At 37.7% G+C, this 26,126-nt stretch overlaps 1 protein-coding gene across 1 annotated transcript in view; it reads right to left on the bottom strand.

Moving 5' to 3' along the window:
* The window catches only part of REV3L (REV3 like, DNA directed polymerase zeta catalytic subunit), a 123,512-nt gene that overhangs the window by 32,530 nt on the left and 64,856 nt on the right, over positions 1-26,126 (bottom strand). Inside the window, exons 6-18 of the mRNA XM_063329770.1 lie at positions 23,812-23,906; positions 23,168-23,272; positions 22,105-22,189; positions 21,871-22,019; positions 21,447-21,575; positions 19,268-19,505; positions 16,390-16,529; positions 9,250-13,450; positions 7,889-8,871; positions 7,467-7,549; positions 6,261-6,386; positions 4,515-4,707; positions 1,978-2,089 (exon numbers count right to left, since the gene is read on the bottom strand). Coding sequence (XP_063185840.1) covers positions 1,978-2,089; positions 4,515-4,707; positions 6,261-6,386; positions 7,467-7,549; positions 7,889-8,871; positions 9,250-13,450; positions 16,390-16,529; positions 19,268-19,505; positions 21,447-21,575; positions 21,871-22,019; positions 22,105-22,189; positions 23,168-23,272; positions 23,812-23,906 — 6,639 coding nt within the window. The remainder of the gene's footprint in view (positions 1-1,977; positions 2,090-4,514; positions 4,708-6,260; positions 6,387-7,466; positions 7,550-7,888; positions 8,872-9,249; positions 13,451-16,389; positions 16,530-19,267; positions 19,506-21,446; positions 21,576-21,870; positions 22,020-22,104; positions 22,190-23,167; positions 23,273-23,811; positions 23,907-26,126) is intronic.

The following is a 26,126-nucleotide window of genomic DNA, read 5'->3' as shown; positions in this document are numbered from 1 at the left end:
ACTAAATCTGCTGTACCAAGCCTGAAAAATAAAAGCAGAACGTACAGATACATACATCAGTATATAAGATACTGATATTGTCCTTTGCTGATAAAATTAAGGTGATTTTGAGTTCTGCTCCATGAACCCCAAGTGGTAATGCTTCTTAAACATGGCGCAATTGTTTTCTTTCTCTAATCTATCAGATCTACTAAGTGCACCAACCAGAACAACTAGAGTTCTGGTTTTTCCAGCTTGTGCTGGAAAAAATAACACTAGAAACAACAACAGAAGATTGTTTAAAAAATAATTCCTGATGCTGGAAGTTTTCATTAAAGCTGCTTCCTTGTTCATTTCCCATTGAGGAAGATTTTTGCAGTCCACTACTTTTTAATCGAGTAGTTTTAACATAGTTTTTTGTTCAGTTAAAGCTACTCTGGGCCTAGACACTTTTTTTGTGCTTAAGAAATTTAAAACATTTACGTCAGCAAAATTTATTATTCTCTTTTGCCTAGGCTACAGAAAACAAAGTCGGGAAAGAGCTTTAAACTGCAGATGTGGTCCAAGTTTTAAAAATATCTTTGAGGGTTCAGCAGAAATCTGATTCCTCAGGTGATATTGCATAGAGGGGGGAGGGAAGTAGACTAAGATGATGACAGCAGTCTGCCTCTCCATTAATAGATCAAATCTTTTATCTTCCAGCAATACAAGTTAACTAACTCAATCTTTGAAGATAAAGTTGTTGAGTCAAAAAGGCATGCTAGCACAGTGTTGAAAGAGAAGACCTCTTAAGAAGAGATTTCTCAGTCAGCAACCTGGTGATCGGTACATTCCACCTTGAAGTACTACAAAAATTGTATGGCTTTTTTTCATTCCGTAATGCCTTCAATATGCACAGATGTAGACTTCTTCTGTTCTTCATTGATAAATATATATTCTAACTGCTGAGTCCTCTCTCTCACACTATGTAGTGTCACTTTTTAAACTGGTGGAATTTTTTTCATTTATTGGCAGCTTCACATTCTCAGTAATTTTCCTAAGCTTGATGGAGCACTAGATTTCCAAGAAAGAGAAAAATAAAATTATGTTCCTTACCTGAATTTTGTCTTTTCTGAACAGGGATCTGCTGCTCTGTCAGGACCCACCCTGTGTTGGTTGCATTCAGCAACTCTTTTTGTATTCTGGCTTCATGGGGTTGGTCACTGTCTTTCTCATCAGAGGTTTTCTGGTTGGAGAGAGAAAGAATTGCAAATGTACTCTGCCTAGTACACATTTTTTTCTTGTGCCTCTATTCCAGCAGGGTGACTCATAGTTTAAATCTGTTTATTTTTCCTTGCAATTTTACAGCTTTGCACCTCTTGACAGTAGGGCCTGGAGAGACGTCTGCAGTTCCACCTACTCACCAGTCGAGAGGGCTACCAAACAGGCTTCCCAGTCTTGGTGGAGATGGGGAAAACGGGCAGTTTTCCAAATCTGATGGAGCAGGGGATTTCCATTCAGAGAAGACAAAACTAATGAAGGAAACTGATTTTTCAACTACCGGTTCTTTTAATCTGTCCATAGAAGTTTTAGTATCGTGTAGGTTTTTTTCTGTCTTGCCTCAGAGTCCCTAGAAAAATTCTTCCCATATGAGGGTTTTCTATAGATTTCAGCTCTGTTAATATCTACTATTCTGAGAGTTTCAGAGAGAAATGTGTAACAAATTCTGGGATTAACAGGAAAGGTTGTATGTTAAAGAAGATTACTTATATTTCTGATTTTGTTTCAAGACTGTAACTCAGCTGCTATAGAGGATCTGAATGTTCTTGCTGTCAGAGAAAAAGAAAAGCAAAAAATATTTTTATTTGAAAGACCACCATGCTTGTCCACTCTAGAGATAAGCCTTCAAGGGAAACAACAACAACAAAAATCAGTATTTGAGAGACTGGCAAGGCTTGAAGGAACTAAATCTGCTGTACCAAGCCTGAAAAATAAAAGCAGAACGTACAGATATGCTACCTTTTTACAATATTCACTACTTCCTGGAAAAGAGTTCTTTCATCAGTAGCGTAACTGACTTCTAGTCCTGTAACTCCAGATCTTGTGAGCAAGGGGGCTTGGTCTCTGCTCCCTAGAAAATAAAGTAAAACAAAAAATCATTACAATTTAGAAGGAATTACATTACTTTAGTCAACAAAGTTGCTTTAGAATAAAACATACAGCCAAAAAGAAGTATAGAATACAACCTATTTTTATCTTTAATACTAATTATTATCAGAATTAATTCCTTGGATTTATTTTGTTTCTCTTGGGTGGAAAAAGTTGTTCCTTTTGCTTTGTAAAATTCTACCATAGTGGTAATCTTGCACAAATTGTCAGATATAAATCAATTTGATTCAAGAGAAATTTCACCATTTTACATGTACAAGAGTCCAGCTATTAGAAAATTATTTTTGAGTAAGAAATATTAAAAGACCATATGACAGCTCACTCAGTGTTTTCATGCAAAATATGTATTTTAATTGCTAGGTTAGAGTGGTGCTTTGCGAAATGCTTTGAAGAATGAAAATGCTACGTAACATAGTATAGTTCTTTTTCAGTACACTTTTTAAAAAACACTGCTAAGTTACTAATAGAAATGGAAAATCATGAGCAACTGTTCACTTAAGTGCACACTAGAGTGTCTACATTGATAATGTGTGAATAATAGCTAAATTTGTATGCATGCAGGAGATCAGCATTTGCCTTCTTATAAAAAAACCTCTTTAAATTAATAATATGCAACACATTATGTATTTATTTTCTCTATACAACCAATAGTAATATCTCTGATTAGGGCAGCAATCTGGATTTAAAAGGCATTCTACTTTGACACACTCTTAAAACCTTAAGAATTAAAAAAAGCGTGCTTTCAGAAACAGATGTTAAAATGAGTAATGTAACTTACAAAGTAATAATACAAAAAGGGGGGTAAAAAAAGAAAAGGTGTATCTCAATGTCAAGTCACTCCACAGGGAAGTCAAAAAGTTCTAGTTCTAACCAAGAAAATATTGACAGAACACATCAATTAAAGCGAGGAATGTCACAATAACATTTAAACATACCATTTTATTTCACTAACAAAACCAGATCAAAACCTTTGATTTTTCAAAATATTATTGGACCTCTTTACAGAGAGCTTTTTCCTGATAATTTATCAGTGGCACACACCTAAAGAGCCATAGTGGCTATACTGCGGAAAGTCTCACTTAGAAAGGTAACGGAGATACTTTTTTTAAAAATAGTAACAAGCATATAATACCAGAATAAACTTCACGGAGAATAATAAGAACTTAGCTTAACATGATACAGTATCTACAATACTTTGTAAAATAAACTGGTAAAAGAAGGAGCTGTTGCCTTAGTGCTAAATTTATTTTTGGTAGGTTTTTGTCCACACTTTAGATTTTAGACAGTATTTTGTGGTTTAATACACATTCACAGTGCCAAAGAAACCCTGAAAGAAAAGAGGACTTTTTGTTTTGGTTTGGTTTTTTTTTTTTTTTTTTTTTTACTAGCCTAAACCAGTGGTACTCAACCTTTAACAGCTGGAGAGCCACTTCTTTATTAAATGGAGTTGTAGAGCACCCTAAAAATCAAGTATCAACAGTGTGATTTTTTTTTTCCCATCATGACACTTCAATGTGTGATGATGCTGCCTCAACATCATCACATATTGATACATCACGACATGACACATCAGCATCCTCTCTCCCAGCAGCATTCTGTCTTCAACCCCTTCTGGCTGCTAGGAAGGAGTGGGGTGAAGGGGTACAAGGGGCAAAAGGGCGAGTTTTTCCCTATTCTGCCCCACAGCTGCTGGGTGGGAGGTGATCTCTACTCTTACCTGTGGGGGGATCCCAGCAGCTCCTTTTCTTTCCCCCTATGGGAGGGGGAACTTCAGCGACTCCCACACTGCTGGTCCATTTGCTCAGTGCTCCCCGCGCTGCCTGATAGAGTGGAGCGCCGATCAGACGCCTACATTGCGAGAGCCGCCTGTAGGGCCATGAAGAGCCACATCCGGCTCTAGAGCCACAGGTTGAGTATCACTGGTCTAAACAAAGCCAAAAAGGTACAATAGAATAAGGGCCCCTGTTTAGATCCTAAGAGGATCAGATAAAACCACAAAAATAACCCTTAAGTAAAATATAAAACATCCTGTCTTGCTTTTAACATTTTCTACTTGTAGCTATCCAGCAACTCCAGTAGGAAACTAAAGGCAGGTTTTCCTATTTATACTTTTAGAACACTGCAGGAGCTTGTGCACAAGTATGCAAACATAGATATTTTGCACATGTGTATGTTATCTGCGGTTTACAGCCCATGCAATAGTTCTTTGGAAGATATAAGCAGGAAAACTCTCTCTATGTTTAATATGGCCATTCATCAACAGTCAACAAGACAAAATTAAATGAGCTAAATAGTAATATAGATACTCGATTATATTTTGCTTGCTACTGTTTGATTACTATGAAATAAGCATTTTTGTAAAATGTTAAGAAAAAAGAAATAAGAACCTTGGCTTGGGAGTGTCCTGTCTCTATCAACCACTATAGCACCAGTGATTTCTTTTTTATCAGTATTTGGCAGCGCTGTGTCTGATGAGATGCAATAGAATAAAGCACAGATGGGATCAAACTCTGGGTCTGGTTCCAAATCTCGTCTGGTTCGAGCATGTAACTCCATACTGATGAGGGTAAGGTGTTGGACCTACCGACAAATAAATACAGTAAGTTAGTATATTTTGGACCTTTCTTCAAAAATTTAAGAGGAGATTATTAGTGCAAATGAATTCATTGCAGACATTTATATGGTCATATTATATTGAAACTAAATGGTCACATGCGAAAATTAATAGAAATGATTAAACATGCATCTCTGGATCTCACTTTTTGCAAAAAGCATTATCTTGCAAAAGAAAAGATGATGCACTTAATACATTTTTATACTCAGTTATTAAAATTCACTCTTTGTTTCTGAGCATTATCTTCTACCAAAAGCAGAAAATACAAACTAACAGAAATGCTCAGCTTCAACAATTGTAAACTCCTGTAATGCTTTCAAACAGATTTGCATATTGAACTGAACTAAATTTCTGGACAGATCAAGAAAAAAGAGTCAATGTTGGTCTTTATTTTCCTTTCCCTCCCTCACCCAAGACATGCAAACAAACATGAAGACTAAGTCACTTACAGGAAGATATGGAGAAACTTTCCTTTCACTTGCATTAATGAACTTCCACATCATGTTGCTACAGCTTTTGCAGAATGGTTTGCATTAAGAAAATGCTAATCCCTATATATTGTACAGTTTTGACTCTACAATAAATACCATAGTGTTTAATACTGTTTCAATGCTATGTTGTTGCTCTGTTGTCTTGCATACTATAGTTGATAATGTGGACTAGTGGGCAAGTTGGAGGGATCACACGGGAAAAGTTACAAACATTTCTGAGTATGTAAGCTGCCCTGGGGGCAGCCTGATTTCCTCTAGATTTGCATCATAAATCACTACGGCCATCACTCAAATGAAATTTTACTATCAAGCTCCATCTCCATTTCGTGCAAAATCATTATTTTCTTGTGGCTTCTCCTGTGTCATCTACTCAGTATATAAAACTTCCATCTCCCCATGTCATCTGTAAATTGGTCAACAGCTAATTCCAAGCCATGGACGTGGTGACTCTCTGGGAGCACACACATGCTGGCTGGCCATTTAGCAGCCAAACACAGCAGTATTCACCAATTTTGAACTCTCTTCCCAGACCAACCACCGATCTACATGAAATATGTGGAGGCACTCTTTGAGACATGTACCATTTTGTTAAATGTAGTAGGAACTGGCCAAGAGGTTCAGAAAGTAACATGTGAAGATACAGGGAGGGCCCGACTGAATGAAGGCAGATGCCTTGTTTCTTAAGAAAACAATTAATGAAAGTTATGCTCAACTAGTTTTTCCAGTAATGTTTTTATATAAAACTTACTATTTCTTCCTTCTGATCTTTCCCTTATTTTTATTTTTTAAAGGAAGGTTTACCACCTTCTCAACAAAAATACCATGAAATTTAGTTTAATATTATTAAATAAAGGCACTTGGAGATCAAGCTGAAAGTAGTAGAGCCACTACTTAAAGCTGCAGACATCACACACTGACTCATTTTAAGTCAGGCAGGGACCAAGGAGGAAAAGATTTTTAAATTCTGCCATTATAAAACTGGTTTGATAAACTATTGTTTTATAAAATAACACATAATGGTAAGTTACCTCATGTAAAGATTTTGCTTCCTGCAGGTTTTCCACACTGACTTTAAAACCATAAGTGTTATTTAAAGATGGTCCTTCAATCTGAGAAGTGTCTTTCTTTGGAGCACCGAGAGCAGCAAATTGATTCTTATTGCGGGAAGGGGGAGGGGAAAAAAAAAAAGCAGCACAGTATAATATTGAAAAAATTATAGGTTGTGAAATTCATATGCAATATATTAAAGACAAATTTATCAATGAAAAAGCAAATGCTACACTACAATACCTAAAAAAAAAGCTTTCACTATCCCCACTCTAGTCATTTTTCAACAGGGGAACAACAGTTGTATCTTTCTGCCTTTTAGGAATAATTTTAATGAAATGTCACAGTAAAGCAAGAGGCAGTTTGAAATACTTAAAAACCCCAAACAAACACAGAAAAACCCCAAACCACACATATTGGCTTTCCTAGAAGCCTGAGTACAGAGGAACCATCAAATCTCTATTCTCTCTTGAGCAACAATTCATCAAAAACCTCTGTTTCAGTCACCCCTTTTTTAGGCACTGAATTAAGGGTACACTTAAACACCCACTTGAACTGGGTCAAAAATGTTGAGAACAAAAGAAAAGACTATTGGGTCATTTCGGTAATGTGCATACCCCACCGTTCTGTTACCAACACGGGTAGCAGAAACACTAGGGAAAACACGCAAGTGATGATTTTACGTGATCTATTCCCTTTTTACTCTGTCAGAATACCAGTGCCATTCACCGCTTACGTTGTTTTCAGAAAATGCTTAGAACACTGTCTGAAAACTAATATGCACAGAGACACATAAACATACATGTCTCTGTGTGTATACACACACACACATATATATAAAAGGGAAATCACAATAGAATTTGAAAAGGATGTTGTAACTAAAAGAGCAAAACAACATCCTTACACAGAGTCTCTTTAGTGTTTCATTAGTGTCTCATCCTGAATCACAGAACATACTCTCAATATGTAACTTTTTCTCCTCCCTGCAAATTAAACTGATTTCTTCTTCCTAACTTTGAATGTACACTGATTCTACAGCAATTGCACCCTACCATTTTAAATGTGTTTTCAACATCTTAACAGCAGAAGAAAAAAACAACACAGGAGAACACAGAAGAAGAGAGAGAATGGAAATGTATATGTGTGGCATAATAAAAATACATCCATACATAAAAATCTTAATTTACCTTCATTTGTGTGGTTAGAAGTACTCTTCGAAGACCATCAGTATTAATTCCCCTCTTGTGGCTCAGTTTCTGGGCTTTTGGTTCTGTAAACATGTATGAGTGCAAAACCGTTTATCCTCAATAATATTGTCTAAACGTTAAACAGAACGCTGTAAACACCTAGAGGCATTTGGTTAACATTATAAACAAATATTATATATATAAACAAATACAATAGCAAACGGGTGTTCTGCTTCTAGACTTTTTTCATAAGTCATAGTTACATTAACAATAATGCACAGGCCTTTTCCTTTCCAAAACCAGTTTTAAATATATTTTTGTGGAGATATAATTCTTTTCTCATCGTGTCAAAAGAAATATAATACCTTATCATATTCAGATTTTGTTTTGTGCGTATCATTAGAATCACTTAATGGATTTACCTGTGGATAAAGGAGTAAACCCAAGAACTTCAGGTACTCCATCTTGATTTTTTCTCTGCACAATGGGTGTACTATGCAGGCAAACACATTCAGAATTTCCAGGATCTTCATTAGCTGGAAATGGAGACGTGTCAAAGGATGTCCTAACGTTCTCTTGGGCAGATGGAGAGTTTTGTGCGCTTCCAACAGGTACTACATCATTTCCTTCCACAGAAGACAAAACAACATCCTGACTTCTCCACTCTGTGTCTTCTGAACTGGACTGCTTGGGATCTGGGGATGCTACTTGCTGCCAAGGAGGAAGTACTGGAGAATCTGGTGAACTGTAACTGACATAATAATCTTCCTCCTCCTCCTCCTTATCATGTTCTAGTGTTGAAGGAATAAGTGTCTTGCTTTCACATGGAGTTTTATTAGAGTCTATGTCATTTTTAGTATTTATAGAAGTTTCTATAGTGCTTATAGGCTTATCACAGGTTTCCTTGGTTTGTGTTTTTGTGGTTTCTGCCACAGAAGCAGGAGAATTCTTTGTAGGCACAACGGGTCTTTCATCTTCCAGGCTAGATAAATTTAAATCTTTACCTGCTTTTACTACTTCTATAGATTTCTCTTCAGATGATACTGCAGAGCTGAAATTCTCAGCTACCTTTTCCAGCTCAGCAGGATGATTCTTAGGCAATTTCTTGAAATGTTCATACTCTTCTTTGGCATGAAGCCATATCTGAACTTGCTGTTGGCTTGGAGCACACTTGCATGGCATTATGACTATTTTTTTGTCTTCACTAGTTTTATGGCTATTACTTTCTCTTTTGTTAACAGTAGAGTGACCGTATCGGGGAGGAGATCCTGGTCTAGGACTTTCTGTCATTGCTGAAAATGCAGTCTTCCAGAGACGTAGACCTTCTAAAGAGAAGTCTCCCTCAAACTCAAGCAGGTCATTTGGAAGCCTAGTTTCCACTGTGAGAAGCCGCCCTCCAATCTCCCTGTGAAGAAAATAGTTTGAATTATTGTCTTGCTCTATACTGCACTGCAGGCAGTCCTCAAGATGATATACAAGCAGGGTCCTGCTAATTAGTTTTCTTTCTATGTAACTCCTGTGGGAAGCATCTTTCTTTTACACACCAAGCAGGCACATTCCCACTTACTACAATAACATCAGGCAATAAAAAAACCCAAAGCGTCATGAATGAAAATGGGTATTTGCACCGGAAGTACAGTAATTTTCAGCTTCAAATGTATGTATATCAGATGGGATCTTCCACGAATCTGTGCCACATAACAGCATAAAATTGTTTACAGGAATAAATTAAATTTAATATAATCACAAGCATATGTAGAGAGAAATGCATTTCACACAGTACCTTGGCTTTTCTGGAGCATCTGAAGGATTGCTGCAAAATGGTTCCTGATAAATCGTTTCCGCAAGATCATGATCCAGCAAAGTTGCCATGATTTCTTCACGACTAGGTGGGGACATGAGAGGCTTAAGAATGTGAGCAGTACGAGGTGTAAAACTTCCATTCTTTGATTGTGAGGGAGAACTGGTTGATCTTGGTGAACTATCTGGAGTTGGAGTTAATGCCTCATTGTTTCTTGAAACATATAATTCTAAATCCTCAGAAGCTGCATCTATAAGTTCACCATCAGGAGAAGACAATATGGATGTAAAAGAGGTATTAACTGAATCAAGTGGTTGACAGGGTTCAAAAGTGGTTTCTTTTCTAATGTGGCTTTGAATCCAGTCTGAGCTGGTTGGCTGAGGAAGGTTAAGAAATCTCTCTTTATTTACTGAATTTCTATTCAATTTGAATTTTTCATTTAAACAGACCTCAGTCTCTTGCGTACAAGAGGTATCAATAGAACTAGATCTAGAAGTTGAAGGATGAACATTTTTCCTCCATTGGCTATGGCAGTGGTTCTCATTATTGTCCAGTGAGGTTTTCTCAAAAAGCTCAGGGCTCAGGGCACCAGACCTTATCCATTTACTTGTGCTTGACGAACGCTGCTTTTCTTCCTCAGGTTTTTGGTCATTATGACACAGAAAGTCATTTTCTGTTGTTTGTCCAGAACCAAGATCTTGAACTGCATCACTCAAGAATTTCTGTGGCAAATTTTGATCTGCTGGGACAAACTGGCTTGCGGAATAAAAACTACAAAATCCAGTTTGTCCTATAGTATTAATATCAAAGTTGTAATTGTGGTCTGGAGACAAGCTGTCTTCAAGTGAGTAGCAGCTTTCAAAACCAGGGTCTGAAAAAAAAATGGGGCTGTCATCAGACACAGAGTGATCAATGCGACTAGTGATATGCTGGCTTAAAGACTCCATTTTTGAAAGTTTTGGTGTTTTTTCTTTAGGCTTTGTATTCCTGGGAGCACGAGATTTTCTTGGCGTTGCGACTGACCGTGACCTTTTGATTGCTTTATTCTGTTCAAGAGGACACGGTATACTCCTGCTCAGCTGTGTTTTAGCCGGTAATGGTTCCTGTGTAACATTTGCATTCTGAGCTTTCTGCTGTCTCTTTTGGAGTAACTCTTTCAAAACAGCTAGGCCAGACTGTCCTTCACTGAATGCTGATGGGGCCACTATAGTCCTGTTTTTATACTGGGAGATGGGTTTTGGTTGCACGGTTGTTTCTGACAGAGACCTTTGTTTTACTGTTTCAGGTTTAAAGTGTGACATATCCAAAATAAATCCTCTCTGGTTTTGATCCCAATGTAACTGTTTCACTGGACTCTTCAGAGACGTTACAAAACAGTTCTTAGGCAACTGAAGTGGCCCAGGGCTTTCCTCAGATGACTTAAGAATAGAAGAACAAGGATCAGAATGCTTGGATGCCTCTGGTAAACAAAAAATCTGCTGTTGATTACTGTCTTTACAATGCAAATAGCTAGTAGCATGTAACTGATCCATCTTTGCTGTGTCCAAAGAATCACGAGCTTCATTTAATTTCGCAGCTGGTGGTAAATATCTGTTTTGCAAATTTTTTATCTCTTCTGCTTTTGCAGAATTCTTATCTTTAGAGATGCGCGCATTCTGTGTTACCTGAGTTGAGTGATTAGATGGATCAAATATGTTTTGAATGAGAGCAGAATCCTTCATTCTAAATATAGCACTTTGAGTCCTGGGCCTTTGAGAGCTCATTTTTGGTACTTCCTTTTCAGATGCCACAGGAGTAGATGCAAAAGATGCATGAGGGTCTTCTCGTGGAGCAGGTAAACCCTGTGCATCTACAGGCTTATCAACTTCCATCAATGAATGAAAACAGTCTGATGAATGATCTTGTGCATCAGCTGCTGCAGGGACCTGTGCTGACGGTAGATATCCTGCTGAATAGCCAGGAAGAGGACTGTCTTTCCGGTTATGAAGTGGTTGTGAGTTGACGGAGCTGTAAGAAATCTCAGGCAGATCTTGACGTTTCAGCATAAATTTCAATTCTGCAGTAGAGCGAGTATTTCCTTTTTCATCTTTTAATACAATGCGCTTTCTTGAGGATGCCTTTTCAGCTGTTTTTTGTCTTTGTTTTGTTCTAGGTTTCTTCTTTCCATCATCTGCTGTTTTATCAGCCTGATTAATCTTTTTCTTTTTCTTAGTAGATACAGTGGGGCTAACAAATTTCTTTTTACATTTCTTAACCTGAGTTTTTGCTCGACTATTTTTTCCTACACTAGAATTAACAGTCTTGCTGTTGTACATACTGGGCCCCCTACTAAATAAAGCTTCTCTGTCCAGGTTGGTCAAAATTTCTTCGGCTTTTGGATCAGTGGGAGACCAGCAGCGAGGTGGAGATGTGTTTACTGGGCTTGTGCTTCTCTCAGAAAGAAAACCTAACTTAGACATAACATCACTATAGTTATAGTCACAGTCTTCAGCTTCAGCATTATAGGATGGTGAGGGAGGAGAAAGAATTGTATGAGTCCTTTTTCTGAAAGATAAAGTTCTTTTAATGTTTTTACTACCTGTTTTTTGTGGTTTTCCAGCTTTTTTCTTGGTTGACTTATGTTTTGCTTTCCTTTTGTGACTTTTCTTTGGTGTTAGTGGATAAATAGGATATTTGGTTGCAGGAGAGTCAGGAACTTTTGGCCAAAAGTCCTTTAAAGGTGCAAGCTTTTTATATAAGTTCATCTTTTCCTCTGTGAGTACTACTCTTTCCTCACTAGAATCTACTTTCCCTAATTTAACAAGCATATTTTTTCTCCCTCTAAATCTATTGATGATAATATACTTAATAATAACAGGTGGCAATTTTTTAGACAGTTTTCTACGCTTTCGAGACTTCTGAGACCCATCCATACTTTCAACACTTTCTGTTGGTTGAGGTAGATTAATTTTTGAGTTGTGTGTGACAAAGCTTGATTCACTGTCTTCAGTCTCATAATTTACCTTCCGTTTCGTTCGGAGCGTGTATTTATTCCCACATAATCCAAATGACTGCTCCGTTTCAAGAGATCCATCTGCAAACTGGCAGTCAGTATAATTAGCAGTACTTGTAGGCATTTTGTTTTCACAAGCCTCAAGAGGAACTTGAACTAAGTCACTAGGTAAAGCACTATCCTTATCAGGAATGTTACTACAAGCATCACCTTGTGTATAGCAGCTTTCCTTCACTGATGCAACATCATTTACACGTGGAGGCTCTTGATGATTGATAAAACTATGTTTCTTTTTATTGAGCTTCAACCTGGACTGTTTGTTGCCTTGCTGTAATTTATATGTCACGGGAGCTAACTTCTGTGGTCGACTAAGACAATTAGAAAGAACAACACTAGGAAAGAACATGTAATGCGCTGCTTGTTGACTGAGGCTTGGCTTTTCTGCCTTATGCTCCTGAAATTCTTCATACCTAATTTTAAGCTTATTAAGGCCACCTTCATCAGTGTTATTTTCAAGTGAATGTACCACAGTTCGACTGCCTCCTGAACAAGACACCAACTCACAATTTTCTGAAACTGTTGCTGGAAAAAAACTATTTATACTTGCACTGCTGGATTTTTCACTCACTTCAGAGGACATTTTACCTTTGGAGTGGCTCAAATCAGAAAAGTTATATAAGTTTTTATTCAACATGCTGTCACCAATGTGGCGGCCCACATGCATAAAAGAGACGTCCTTTTCAGCCTTCCTGATGCTAGTATACTTCCTACTAGGTATCTGTCTGCTCACTGGTGAAATATCATCTTCGTACTCAAAAATACTATTTTCACATGAAGGAACTGGGAGAGTATCTTTCTTGTTACTCTCTTTGTGAGAGTTTTCTGCATGGGTACTATTGCTGAATGGAGCTGGGTACTTTGCTGAGTAAGTGCTTTCTTTTGTAAGAGAATGGACTGAAAGTTCAGGTCTTGTTTCTGTGTTTGGTTGCGAGAGGTCTTCTACTAAATCTTCATTATTCAAAACGTGGTTAGAAAGGGCACTTGTGTGTTTACACTGAAAAGTAATTTTAGCAGAAGATGGGGGTTCTAGCGTAGCAGCATCTTTGTGAAAGATTGAGGTCTTTACAGACATTTTGCTTGTTGCAATGACGGAGGAGTGAGTTCGAGAACTTTCATTATTCAAAGGATTGTCTGAAATGGAAGACAAGCAATTTTACTCTAGTTTTCCTGTAAAAAAAAAATAACCTAAGGCACTAACCATTTTAATGATATTTTCCTGAAAGCCCTCCCACCTAAAGAAGAAACAAACCTCTTCTAAATCACATTGCATTTATGATCATGACAACTACAGACCCTGAGTACATGAGTTGCTTTATCAAAATCACGTTGTCAGTGTATTTGTCTCAGCCATTCTGTCAGTTACTCCTAAATGGTACACTTGCATACAATTGCCAAAGATTTCATGTTCATTTTCTGAAAGAAGGCTTCTAAAAATCACTTTCAGATAACAAAATACAAACAGACTGATTTCTAGAAAAGCTTGCATCCCAAAGTATGCATACTCATTGGTCTGAAAAACAAAGAATTTGGATGAATTTCCCCATACAGAAAAGTCATTGCACAGAAAGCTAAAGTACTATCTTACAACATGGTAAAGGCATTGTATTAACCATCTTCTGTGCTAAGCATAGGTAGTTGCTGCACTTTTGTAAAGCAGAGCTATCTGCCACCCATTCAGGTGTCTATGCAAGGAGCTCGCACCATTTAGTTAGATCAGGAATCCATATCCATGCATTAATGTTCCCACGCAGATCTGTGACCAGCGTGTGTTGTGGTAACTGTCCTGTACAGACTTATCACATGATACCTGGGACTGTTTCTCTCTTCCACTGACACTCACACCACATTTACTGCAGGGTAAGTGTGGACAGGCAGGTGGTAAGTAACAAATTAACAACTGGTTTGCAGCAACCGTGTGCTTGCTCACAACCACAATGAACACCAAGTGATTTGAAGGAGTTTATTCCTCTGCAAAGAGGCAGTTACCACAGAGCTCCTGGCACACAACATTTTGCTCATGTGTCCACATCTTCAGCTGCAACGCTGAAGGGTGAGAGGAGTTCCGAAACATGCTGTATGACCTGGAAGCACATGCTGCACGCTGCCATGCTAGACGGGGGATCCTTTGGGCCTTTACTCTAAGTCCCAACCAATTTGGGGATTATTTTAGATTCTTGCCGCCTTCAGTTTAGCAATTTATTTGTTGCCGGGTGAGAAAAAGAAAAGGAAGTCTCAATCCGTTTCTAACAGCATTTTCTAATGTATACACGGAGTCCCTGAGCTGTGAAACACAGGTGGGAGATGCTGCCTATGATTCTTTGAGGGTAGGAGTCCACACAAAGAATGCGGATGATTAACTGAAAACCAAGAAAATGGGAGTTTAGTGAAGTGTCAACAAACACTTGGAAGATACCTGACTATTCAGATACAAAAATTGCAAAAGTACTTGTCAGTCAGCCAGATGTTATGGACACCGATTCATGTGTGGATAAGCATTTTCTAATTCAGAGGAACTGGACTGAGATCTGTTTTGAATTTACTGTATCTCCCATTATAAGAAGTTGATGTAAAAGTTCATAGTAATAAACTCATTCTAAGCTGACATTCTTCTGCACATGATATTTCATATACTTAAAATATTCTAAAATTTAAACAATTTAAGATACAGTCTCATCAGCCAGAAGCATCCCTTTTTACATTAAATTACAAAGTATTGCAAATAGGGAAAAGACAATTGTATATTTTGCAAAACCAAATCATATTAGTAGTACATCAAGTCACGTATTAACCCTACCATTATACCTATAAAAGCAAAGGAAAAAGCAAACTATGCTTTAAACAGTGAACACAAAAGAATAGCTGTGGTTGTCTATGCAACAAGATCACATGGCTCACTTTCTCTACCACAGAATTGCTAACAGATACATTAAGACACATGTATTCTATATACTAATATATGATGTTCGTTATTTTTGTCCAATAGCTTCAAGAGACACAAACCAATACAGAAATTTTGTAAAGGATTACATTGCTGTCCCGAAGAGCAAATGCAATAAATAGTAAATTAGGTACACACAGGAGCACAAACAAGATTTACATTAACCAGTTTGTACTATGGATTAAGAAAGAAGCTTCTGTACAAAATTATGTTAGCCACAAATTTCAAAGGCAATGAAGTATGACTAATACAACATTTCTAAACAAAGAACAACCATTACTGTTGATTAGACCACGAAGAAAAGTGAACCTAATCATAAGAAAAGCCTAGATACAGATATATATTTTTCCCCACAAGATCCATACATTTTACATTGTTTTGCTCAACAGAATTTTATAAATGTGAAAATATACAGATTGTCTAATGAAACAAAAAATAATATTTCTGTATTTGCGTAACCTCAAAGTGTGCATTGTATTAACTAAGGTTATTTGATCAAAGACAGCAGGTGATAAAGACATGGCAAGAGATATCTCTACAGATTAATTTAATTTTTTTATAGATTTTTAAAGGCAGTTTCTTCTGCATCAGATTTGTCATTGCATATTTTTAACTCATGCAATCCCAAAACGTGAACATGCAATCTGCTGAATGAAACATAGGCTCACTGTATTTTAGTGTGTGAGGCAAATACTTGCAAAGCAAAGAACCATCTAAATTCACACAATAATACATTGACTATTTACAATGAAATCCTAGCAGGATAAATGATCCTACAGAATTATTAATTTTGACACCATATTTGCATAACAAATAGTAACAGAAAAATACCCCTTGCAACAAGGTAACTATCTTTTCCATACAACTAATAAAACAATGTCCTTTTTTTGATCATTAATACGATAGGAAAAGCAGATTCTGGTAATTCGTTGAGGACATTGAGATTAAAATATTGTTGGCTTATAAGGAAGATGTTAACGGTCTACCTCTGCAATCCATTGAGAGCACTTCCTTCCACTTGAAACAAGAATTTAAAACGGTTAGCACTTTTGAGAATTAGCAAATTGATCTGGAAACGAACTATGACCCAGGAAATAATTCAACTTCTAAAGCTGTTTTTCTGTTTACTTACCACCATTTTCATCTGCAGTCCCATCTAACTGAGGTATAGAGAGATTAGTTAGGAGCATATTGTTACCACTCCACTCCATTTCTTCCTCTGAAGATGAATCCTCTTCTGTTGAACTTCGATGTGTATTTTTGCCAGCTGACCTAGAGAAAATGAAGGAACTAATTAATGCACAATACTTCTCTTAGAAAATACCAACAACCACAGGGAACCTCAAAATCAAAGGGGAGTGGTGCTATGTGGTTGTGCAATTTGGGGAAGCAAAGGGAAACAAACAAAAAATTGTTACATTTCTCACTGAGAAACTTAAAATATTATTCAATGTTACTATTTTAAGAGGCAACAGTGGCAGCCAACCATTTAAAAACTTCAGACAAAACTAGCAGGATTCACTAGCTTAAGAAGTTAGAGAAGGCATTTAGATGCCTAATTTTATTTCAATTTACTGAAATTTAATTTAATTGCTTGAAAGTGCTTGATATTTGAAGACTAAACCAACCATGCAAAATTATTTTAGTTTAGCTTTTAGCAAACAGATGTTTGCTTTTTTTTTTTTAAGGGATCTTTACTATATTATAACAATTCTCTCTCATCAGGCTTAACTAAAGCACAACCATCAAAATGATGTTTGTTTCCATCCCTCCTTGAACATTCTGAAGTTGCTGTTGCTAATACTGGATCAAATCCAGCTGAGGAGCATCAGGGTGACTGGGGGCTGGAGCACATGATGCATAAGGAAAGGCTAAGGGAAAAGGATTTATTCAGTCTTGAGAAAAAACTACGAGGAGATGCTTGCTCTTGCACTTGTCATGTAACCAATAAGCGGGTATAAAGATGATGAAACCAGATTCAGAGGTGCACGGTGATATGAAAAGGGCAATAAGCACAGGGCTGCCTCAGGGAATGTTGTGTACAAGGAAAACATTCTTCGTTACGAGGATGTTCAAACACTGGAACATGTTGCCCACATAGGCTGTGCAATCTCCATCTTTGGAGATACTCCAACCTTGACCAGACAAGGCCCTGAGCAACTGGATCGACCCAAAGTTGCTTTGACCAGGGCACTGGCCTACATAGCATTTAGATGTTTCTTCCAACCTGAATTATGCTATAATCCTGTGCATGACGCAAATCTTTGTCGACTTTAGTAAGGCCAGTCAAGCTGGAGACAACTTCTGCAGATAATAACTTGGATCTCTCTGCATTCAAGCTCATCAGTTTAGATTCCTGGAAAATTTGTGTAACACAGTATGATAAACCAGTCCAGGTCTCAGCAGGCTTTCTTCTCCAGTTCAGCACAAATCAAACACAAGCCATTTAATTCAGTCAGTAGGGTGTTGTTGTTGCTCGTTATCTCAATATATTTTCTGAGGTAATGTAAGATCGGTGAATATCCAATAACAGAAAAGTGATAGTATGGATACAGTAGGATGAGTTAGGAAAAAGTACAGACAGAACGAGTCTGAGCAGAATAAGGCTGGATCCATTGTCAGACTCAAACTGGCTCTCTATGCATGAGCAGAATCATGCGGGGGGCAGAGATACCCATGCTCTGTTGTGAAGACAATCCAAATTCTGCAGAGATCATACTGAAACAAAGCTTGTAATTCCCTCTGAACAGGAGTTGACTCCCTGTGGAGGCACCCAGTATGTACCTTCTCCCTAGTGCTTTCTGTCTGGGATTAAGATGTAGGCAGATATGAGCGTGAGCCATCTCATCGAGTCTGATGAGTTTTTAAATAGGATTCTTTATTGCATAAAAGCAGTTAATTGCTTCAGGATCCTACCTGACTCCAGAAGTTGTACAGTCATGCCCATACAGAGATGTGCCTGAGCTAATAAATTCTGCAAGGTATAGGCTGGTTTTACACAGAAACTACCACTAAACTGAAGATTAACATTAAGTGTTTTATAGGAAAATTCCAACTTTTCAGACTACTGTGAGGGGGAAAAAAAAGAAAAGAAAATCAAAGGTCAGATAGGAAAAGTAGCTTTAGAGATGAATTATCTCTAGAACTAGGACACTAATGATCTAACTTCTGATTCTGTTAGAACTTTTCTGTATGCCTTCAGGAAAGAAAAGATTAAATATTTTTATCCCTCTCTTGCTCTCTGAATCATAGTATAATTATGATTTCTGATGTAAAAAAACCCAAATATCAAAATGTTGTGTCTGTGAAGTCTCTCATCTTTCAAACAGAATTATAAATACCAGAAGGTCTGCCCAAAGCAGAGGTGAACAGAAACTGGATATAGCTTCTTTCAACGCCTGTCAGTGCAGACTGTACAAAAGGTCATTACAACCTGAGAAGGTGTTCCAAGAATCTTGGCCTTAAAAATATTCAAGCTACTGACCTTTAGCAGTCCAGCAGAGTGAGCAACATTCATGTTTTGATTTAAGCTTTGAGCATGGAAACAAATGGGTGTTTTTCTTAGGCTTTCTGGGTCAGCCTTCATAAGAATACTTCTTAAATATTCACTTCCGTAAAAGTTACAGGCACATGAGATGTACAAGATACATCTTAACATCTGTACTACATGCAAGGTGTGACCTTAAAAGGAGGTTACAACTACAGTTTTTTGCATTTGGATCTCTAGGACAAAAAAACTACACAATTTTTCCTCAAATGGCCAACTAGAAGCTTAGGTCTAGCCAAACCTAAACATTTAATCTTTAAACTTCCACATAAAACTGACGATTCACAACATCACCTGAACAACTGCATCCTATCCCAAGTGCTGCATATATTTTTCCAATGCTGTAAACAGAGACCTCTCTACAGCTCACTGGGTACATCGCACACTTGCAAACAAGGCGGAAGGGAGGAAGGAAGGATCTGGCAGAAAAGAACATATTAAGAAAATAAAATCACATATATACCTTCTTTTTGGCCCAGGCTCTTCAATGCTACTGTCCCACCTTTGGGACATTAACAAGCTAAGTTCCATTTCTTCTTTCTCGCATTGTGGCTCATTTTCTTCATCATCACTGTTCTGAGAATTTCGACAGCTTCCAAGAGAACAATGATGAGAGAGTGTTTTGTGATGTCCCATCTGATATCCATCATTCTCCAGTCCAGCCAACAGATCAATCATGGCCTCATCAGCACAACTGTCCACTGCAGAAAAAGCCCATACAAGTAGAATCTATATTTTGTTCTACTTGTAAATGACTAGATATAGTCTACCAGTAAAAAACAAAACCAAAACAAAACCAAAAATCCCCTCAACATTTTAAAATCTACTAGTTTGTTATTGTCTAAAGCAAGGCAGGCTACAGAAACAAAGCTTTTCTTATGTCTTATTTTTTTAAGTTTTATGATTTGTTACCTTTTCTAGCTCTTGACAACCTTCTTTTTTAATTTCTGCCCTCCTCTTCTAATTGTAGTAGATTTAGCGGAAGCACTTCTCTCTCTCTCTCTCTCCACCCTCCTATTACCTCCTCACATTCAGTAAAGCCTCAGTCTCCACTTCTATTTCAGTGTGAGTGCCAGCTTCTGAACCATCACTGCCTTTTCTTGCTCTCACCATTTCAATGGCTGCACTAACTTCATTGGGCGCTTCTCTGCATCACTTGGAAGACTTTCAGTCACTGCATGTCATAAAAGTTGATGCTGATTAAGACCAGCTAGTCATCTTTCCTTCTGTCCTTTCCTATAATGCTTAACTTCATCTCACTTTTCACTATAACCTATTCTCTTCCTACCTTCCTCTAAACACTGAAAGTTTATCTGATTTCACTCCTCCCTTAGATTTTATTTTTTATTTTCCTTTATTTGACCCAAGCTTACACTAACTCATGCACTTGCCTTCTCATTCTTTATTTTTATTTCTTAAACATCCTTCCAAGTCACAATTTTTTTCTCACTCTCCTCCTGTTTACCTTCCATCTGACCTCATAACCAATTTATGATCTCCAGTCTAATAGGCATCTTTGTTACTTCTCTCCTCCTCTGTCTGAAGAACTACAATCTCTACTTTCCTTCCTCAGGAAATATCATATGATTTACAATGATCATGAGAATCATATAAAATAAGTCTCAATATTGGTGAGGAAGGCATTTTCCATATTTTACAAAGGCTTCACAAGACACCATGCAACCGTTTAGAATGGAAACCATCCCCTTTGCCAGAGTTCTGAATTAACCCCCTTTCAATTATTCTTTTTGTTCTTGGCTCTTTTGCCCTTCATGAGGTCCATCATTAAACTCCAACCCTTACTTCCTATTAATATAAACCTTGTTGTGTACTTCACAGCACCAGCAGAAGTAGTGCACTTCACAGCCCCTGTGACACTATGACTCTGCAAAGGCACAGTAAAGACTAGTCCATGTTGTGAAAGAGCATAAGAGACCCAAAGATGCAGCCTGTTACTCGTGGTCACGCAAGACACCAGCAATTAGTAGCCCCATGATAAGAAAAGGAGGAAAAAAGATGACAAAAAAAGAAAGAAAAAGTCATAAAATCTCCATTTGATTCCCTAGACACTGGAAAAAACATTCCATTTCAAATACTCATATTTGGTAGAGCAATTCAAATGCCTAGTCATAAGATGCACCCTATACATTATTTTAGCCACTTCTCATCCTCTCAGCACAACCTTCTCACTCCACTACTAAGCTTGTTTTCTTGCCAGATCAGCTCAATGCAATCTCTTATGGGTATTGATCTTCCTTATGCTCCTAGGGTTAGAAGACTAAAGCTATAAAAATAAAGGGGATTTTGACCATCTATCCATGATATTCTTGCAGTTACTGCAGCTTTCTTACATTATAGTGGAAAACATGCTCATGGGCTACCTTTAGAAGCTCAGCTGCCTGGAGATACTGGGGGATAGTCATTCTCTCAGTACAAATACACTGTCCTGTCGACATTTTTAGAAAATATAAGCTGGTTTTTTGTGGGTGGTGGTAGGGTATGTGTCTGGGAATTCTCAGTCTGCTTGACAAGCTTCCTGAGGTAAACTACTTAATTTTCACAACTGGTAACGTAAGTGAACGCAACAAAGACTGTAGAACAATAAAATAGCTTGGAAGAAAAGACATTCCAGTCTTACTCACTAAAAACTGCAGTCTGACTCAGTCTTTGAGACAAAGGCTGAAAGCTCTGACTATTCTCCACAATGTTTAAAATTGCTTCTTCATTAATAACGGCTTCCTCCTCTTTATCAGTATGCAACCTATTGGAATCTTTAAGAGAAAAACAAAAAGAGAAAGGATAAAACTTCAAAGAGTCACAGATATCAATACATTATGAAAGCAATCCACTTTAAAATGGATTTTACTAGTCAAGTATGTTTTATTATTTGCTATTGCAATTTTAAAAAGGCTTACTCTAACAATGGTGAAAATAAAAGCAAAACTACTCTTAATTTTTTCATAACTGACAATCAGATCTTCCTTGGCTTACTTCTGCTAATAGTATAAACAGCCAAAGCATGACAGAAATTTATGCCTAAACAATTATGCTATTAAAAATACTCACCTTTGTTTATCTTTTTATCTTTATGCACTTCTACCATATTAGCTGGCGTACACTGAAAGGCTTCAGGAGAAAGTACCTCAGAATGTAGTGTTAGCTCAGCAGAGAACTCCTCTGATCCATTACTGTAGTCCACTGATCCTGACAACGTTCTAGTTAATTGAAAACCAATTTTTAAATGCATATTTAAGGTTTGCATAGAATATTATACTTTATGGCAAATGGCTAAACACTTACACAGAGAAGTCATTTTGCTTGAGGATTTCTTTAAGTCTCTTCTGAAAAAATTTTTCACTCTCTGTTGCTGGTACAAATCCACGGTCTTTAAAATTTGAAAAATATTTGTTATTCAGTTTAACTTTGACCTCTGAACACAGAGAAGAGCTAAAATTACTAATTGTATTAGGAAATGGTTCAAAGTTGAAGTGTCTGCTAATTTTAAGTGTCAAATTTGAGGGCTGATTTTTCAAGTGTATTTAAACACTTTAAAATACTTCACATACTCTCATTGATCTCATTTGCAACTGTGAGTATCAACAGCATTTACAAATCATGATGCAATTACACCAAGGTGAGCATCCAGGAAAAGAACAATCAGTGAACAAGTTTGAAAAGTCTGGTTTATGCAGCCTGAATATTATTACACAGAAACTCAGGGAAGAGACAGTCAGAAAGCGGTCTGCCTTAGTCAGGAACTTGCCCTCTTTCCTTCTTGCAATCCTCTGGCTTACTTGCTAAATATAATTCATATTTTAAAAGAAACATGATCTAGGTTCTGCAGAGAATAGGTCTGTTCATTATGCAATTAATTTGCAGAGCACAGTCTTCCCCGTGCAACGGATTTTACATAAAAATACAGGGATTTGTCCATCCTTTCAGAATTTTCATCTAACATCACCTTAGCTATAACTCCACAGAAATTCAAAGGAACTGCCCTTGTATATAAACTACCATGGAAAGCTTCAGGGTAAGAGATTTAATTTTGCCAGTATTTAAACATTTAAACATTTTCCATAACAAAGTATGCAATCTTAACTGCCATTATCATTCATTCATTCTGCCTAGAATGCCTTGCAGCTATCTGAATCATGGCGGTTTTAGGCAAGGTTATGTATCTTGCTTTTAAGATTGGAATACTGGACAATCGGTAAGCTTGGAATTGAAAAAACAGTACATCTAAAAAGCCCTCAAGCTTGATAGACCAATTTAAATTCTACCTGCTGCTGCTTGCTTCTCATTCAAAGTTATCGATAAACAGCTGCACAGGGTTGGGGTTTTTTTTGTTTTTGTTTTCTTTTACCTTGTGACTCAGGTGGTTTAATCTGGGAAGATTCACATTTCTGTCTCCGTCGCTGCTTTTCATCTTCCCATATAGCTTGCAAACCAGGGTTTCTGCCAATCTGGGCTGAAATATGCAAAAATACATGAAGGGAAGTCTGTCAACGGGACAAAGCATTCTTCCCCCCAAATTAGATTCTGACTCACTTTTTTAATTGCAATCCTTGCCTTAATCTAGGATTCAGTGTTATGTAAAAGTTAAGGTGTAACTTTACCTTTTTTCTGAATCTCCTATTTATTATCTAGATCTTTGGCTTTTGCTGGTCTTCTCACCAAGTATGTGTGTGTATGTATAGATGCACACACACATGCATACTTCATGTTGACATTTCACTTACTGTCCTTACAGGTCTGAAACCTTCTATTATGCATTAACAAAAATCTCTTGCTATTGCTCTGACAATAGGTTATTCTTATAACCTGTTTTCTTTCAGAGTTCATGCAATTTTTATTTTCTTTTTTTTAAAACTTCATACATTTGCAACATCACCAATTCACTAACACTGTAAATCTGGACTGTGGCTTAACTAAGCTGAGCCTTAAAAGAAGATGACAATATAGTTCCTGTCCTAAAACATTTTACATGGAAAGTTATTAACACTTCACCTTCAATATCCAGTTGATTTAAGATGTCAGCAGCTACTGCATCCACCTCCAACTCACAGGTACTTTGTGGCTCAACACCTTTCAACATTAAAGAACTGTAACAATGTAAATACCACAGATTAATTTTATCAATATGTTGATTTTGAAACATGCATCATCACTGTTTTCTAACTGGAATAACATCTGAAGTATTTCAGGGAGAATGGGGGTGAGTACCTGAATACAGAATTACCAGTTCTCATCCTCACCTGCAAGTCCTTAAATTAATGGCCATATTCAAATACAATTAGATCTGTATCTTCAATTTAAAGGGATTAGCTTTCTTCAACTTAAAGGGATTAGCTTTTTCTTTTGTGAAGAGAAGAGAAAGAAGTAGTAAACAATTCTAAATACTACAGCAGTTGCAATAGTGTTCTCATCCTCAAATACTAGATGAAATATTCTGTAGAAATCTCAGCCAATAGGACCGTCTGCATTCACATGGTTTTGCGCCCAAGTAAACACAACAGCAAGAACGTTTCTCTCTCATTCACAGTTCAGTGCAATGCAAAACAGTTTAACATTTCCAACTAAGGGTAGCGAAGCAAGAAATGTTTTATTTTTCAGATTTTTTTAATTTGTTTAGGGGACTTAGGGATAGCCTGGTGAATATAAACAGAATATTAGCACCCCAAACTCAAGCAGAACTAAGGGTAACTGGCTTGGCAAAGACTTAAAATACTAGAAACAGCTTCAAGCTTGTTGTATAATGATCCGATCATCTTCCTGCTGGGCCTTTTCAGATCTGCTAAGGTCAGCGGCCTTCCACCTGTTGCTGTCAGTGAACTAATTTTACGGAGTCCATGGAGGAAGCTAAGAAAGAGAAATCTTCTCCCAGGTTTACATGGAAGTCTGTTTACCCTTTGAAAATTTTTAGACAAACAGAAATTCTCCTCAAAGCTCCCCATGGTTAAAATAATGCTATTCTTCAGGACCCTTTGTCTCAGTTAATTAACTGGTAACTTACAGCATCTACTTGTATTCCTACATTCCCTGACATAAACAGAGCCTCAAAATTCTCAGCATGGAATACAAGACAAAATTCGTTAATATTTTCAATGCTCTCTATAAGCCTTGAATTGAAGTCACTACAGCGCAAGGAGGTAGTAGATGATGTAATTAAAAGCTGGATATGCCCAACACCTTCTTTGAAAATTAAGTATTTAACTATCCAGAAACATGAAATCTGAAAGAAATGTAAAATTAAACTGCTTCACTTATGTTGCAGGAGACACCAAGCCGAGTGGCATGGCTGACATACCTGAGAGACAGGAGGACATCCAGAGGAACCTGAACAGGCTTGAGAAGTGGGCCCATGTAAACCTCATGAGGTTCAATGAGGCCAAGTGCAGGGTCCTGCACCTGGTTCAGGGCAATCCCCGGTATCAATACAGGCTGGGGGATGAAGGGATTGCGAGCAGCCCTGCTGAGAAGAACCTGGGCACACTGGTGCACAGAAAGCTGGACATGAGCCATCAGTGTGTGCTTGCAGCCGAGAAGGCCAACCACATCCTGGGCTGCATCAAAAGAAGCGTGGCCAGCAGGTCAAGGGAAGTGATTCTGCCCCTCTACTCCACTCTGGTGGGATTCCACCTGGAGTACTGCATCCAGCTCTGGAGTCCTCAGCACAGGAAGGACATAGGCCTGTTGGTGCAGATCCAGAGGAGGGCCAGGAAAATGATCAGAGGGCTGGAACACCTCTCCTATGAAGACAGGCTGAGGGAGTTGGGGTTATTCAACCTGGGGAAGAGAAGGCTCCACGGAGACCTTGTTATGGTCTTTCAATACTTAAAGGGGGCTCATAAGAAAGATAGGGACAAGATTTTTAGTAGGGCCTGTTGCAATAGGACAAGGGGTAATGATTTTAAACTAAAAGAGGGTAGATTTAGACTAGATATAAGGGAGAAATCTTTTACATTGTGGGTGGTGAGACACTGGAACAGGTTGCCCAGAGAGATGGTAGATGCCCCATCCCTGGAAACATTCAAAGTTAGTTTGGACAGGGCTCAGAGCCACCCGATCTAGTTGAAGATGGCCCTGCTCATTGCAGGGGGGTTTGGATTAGATGGCCTTTAAAGGTCCCTTCCAACCCAAACTATTTTATGATTTTATGTAACAGCAGAAAACTAATGCCTTCTCAAGAAGTATCAGAGAATTCAACCACAAAAATATTTGGAGTTTCTAAAAGGCTTCAGGGCATCATATTTATATAGATACCATGACAGGAGAAAAACCAAAACTGACCCCTTCTTCACATTCCTAATCTGTAGTTTTCT

The sequence above is a fragment of the Chroicocephalus ridibundus genome, chromosome 3 (genome assembly GCF_963924245.1).
Source record: "Chroicocephalus ridibundus chromosome 3, bChrRid1.1, whole genome shotgun sequence".
In the NCBI taxonomy this organism is placed as follows: Eukaryota; Metazoa; Chordata; class Aves; order Charadriiformes; family Laridae; genus Chroicocephalus; species Chroicocephalus ridibundus.
This window is presented reverse-complemented; position numbering and strand designations above follow the sequence as displayed.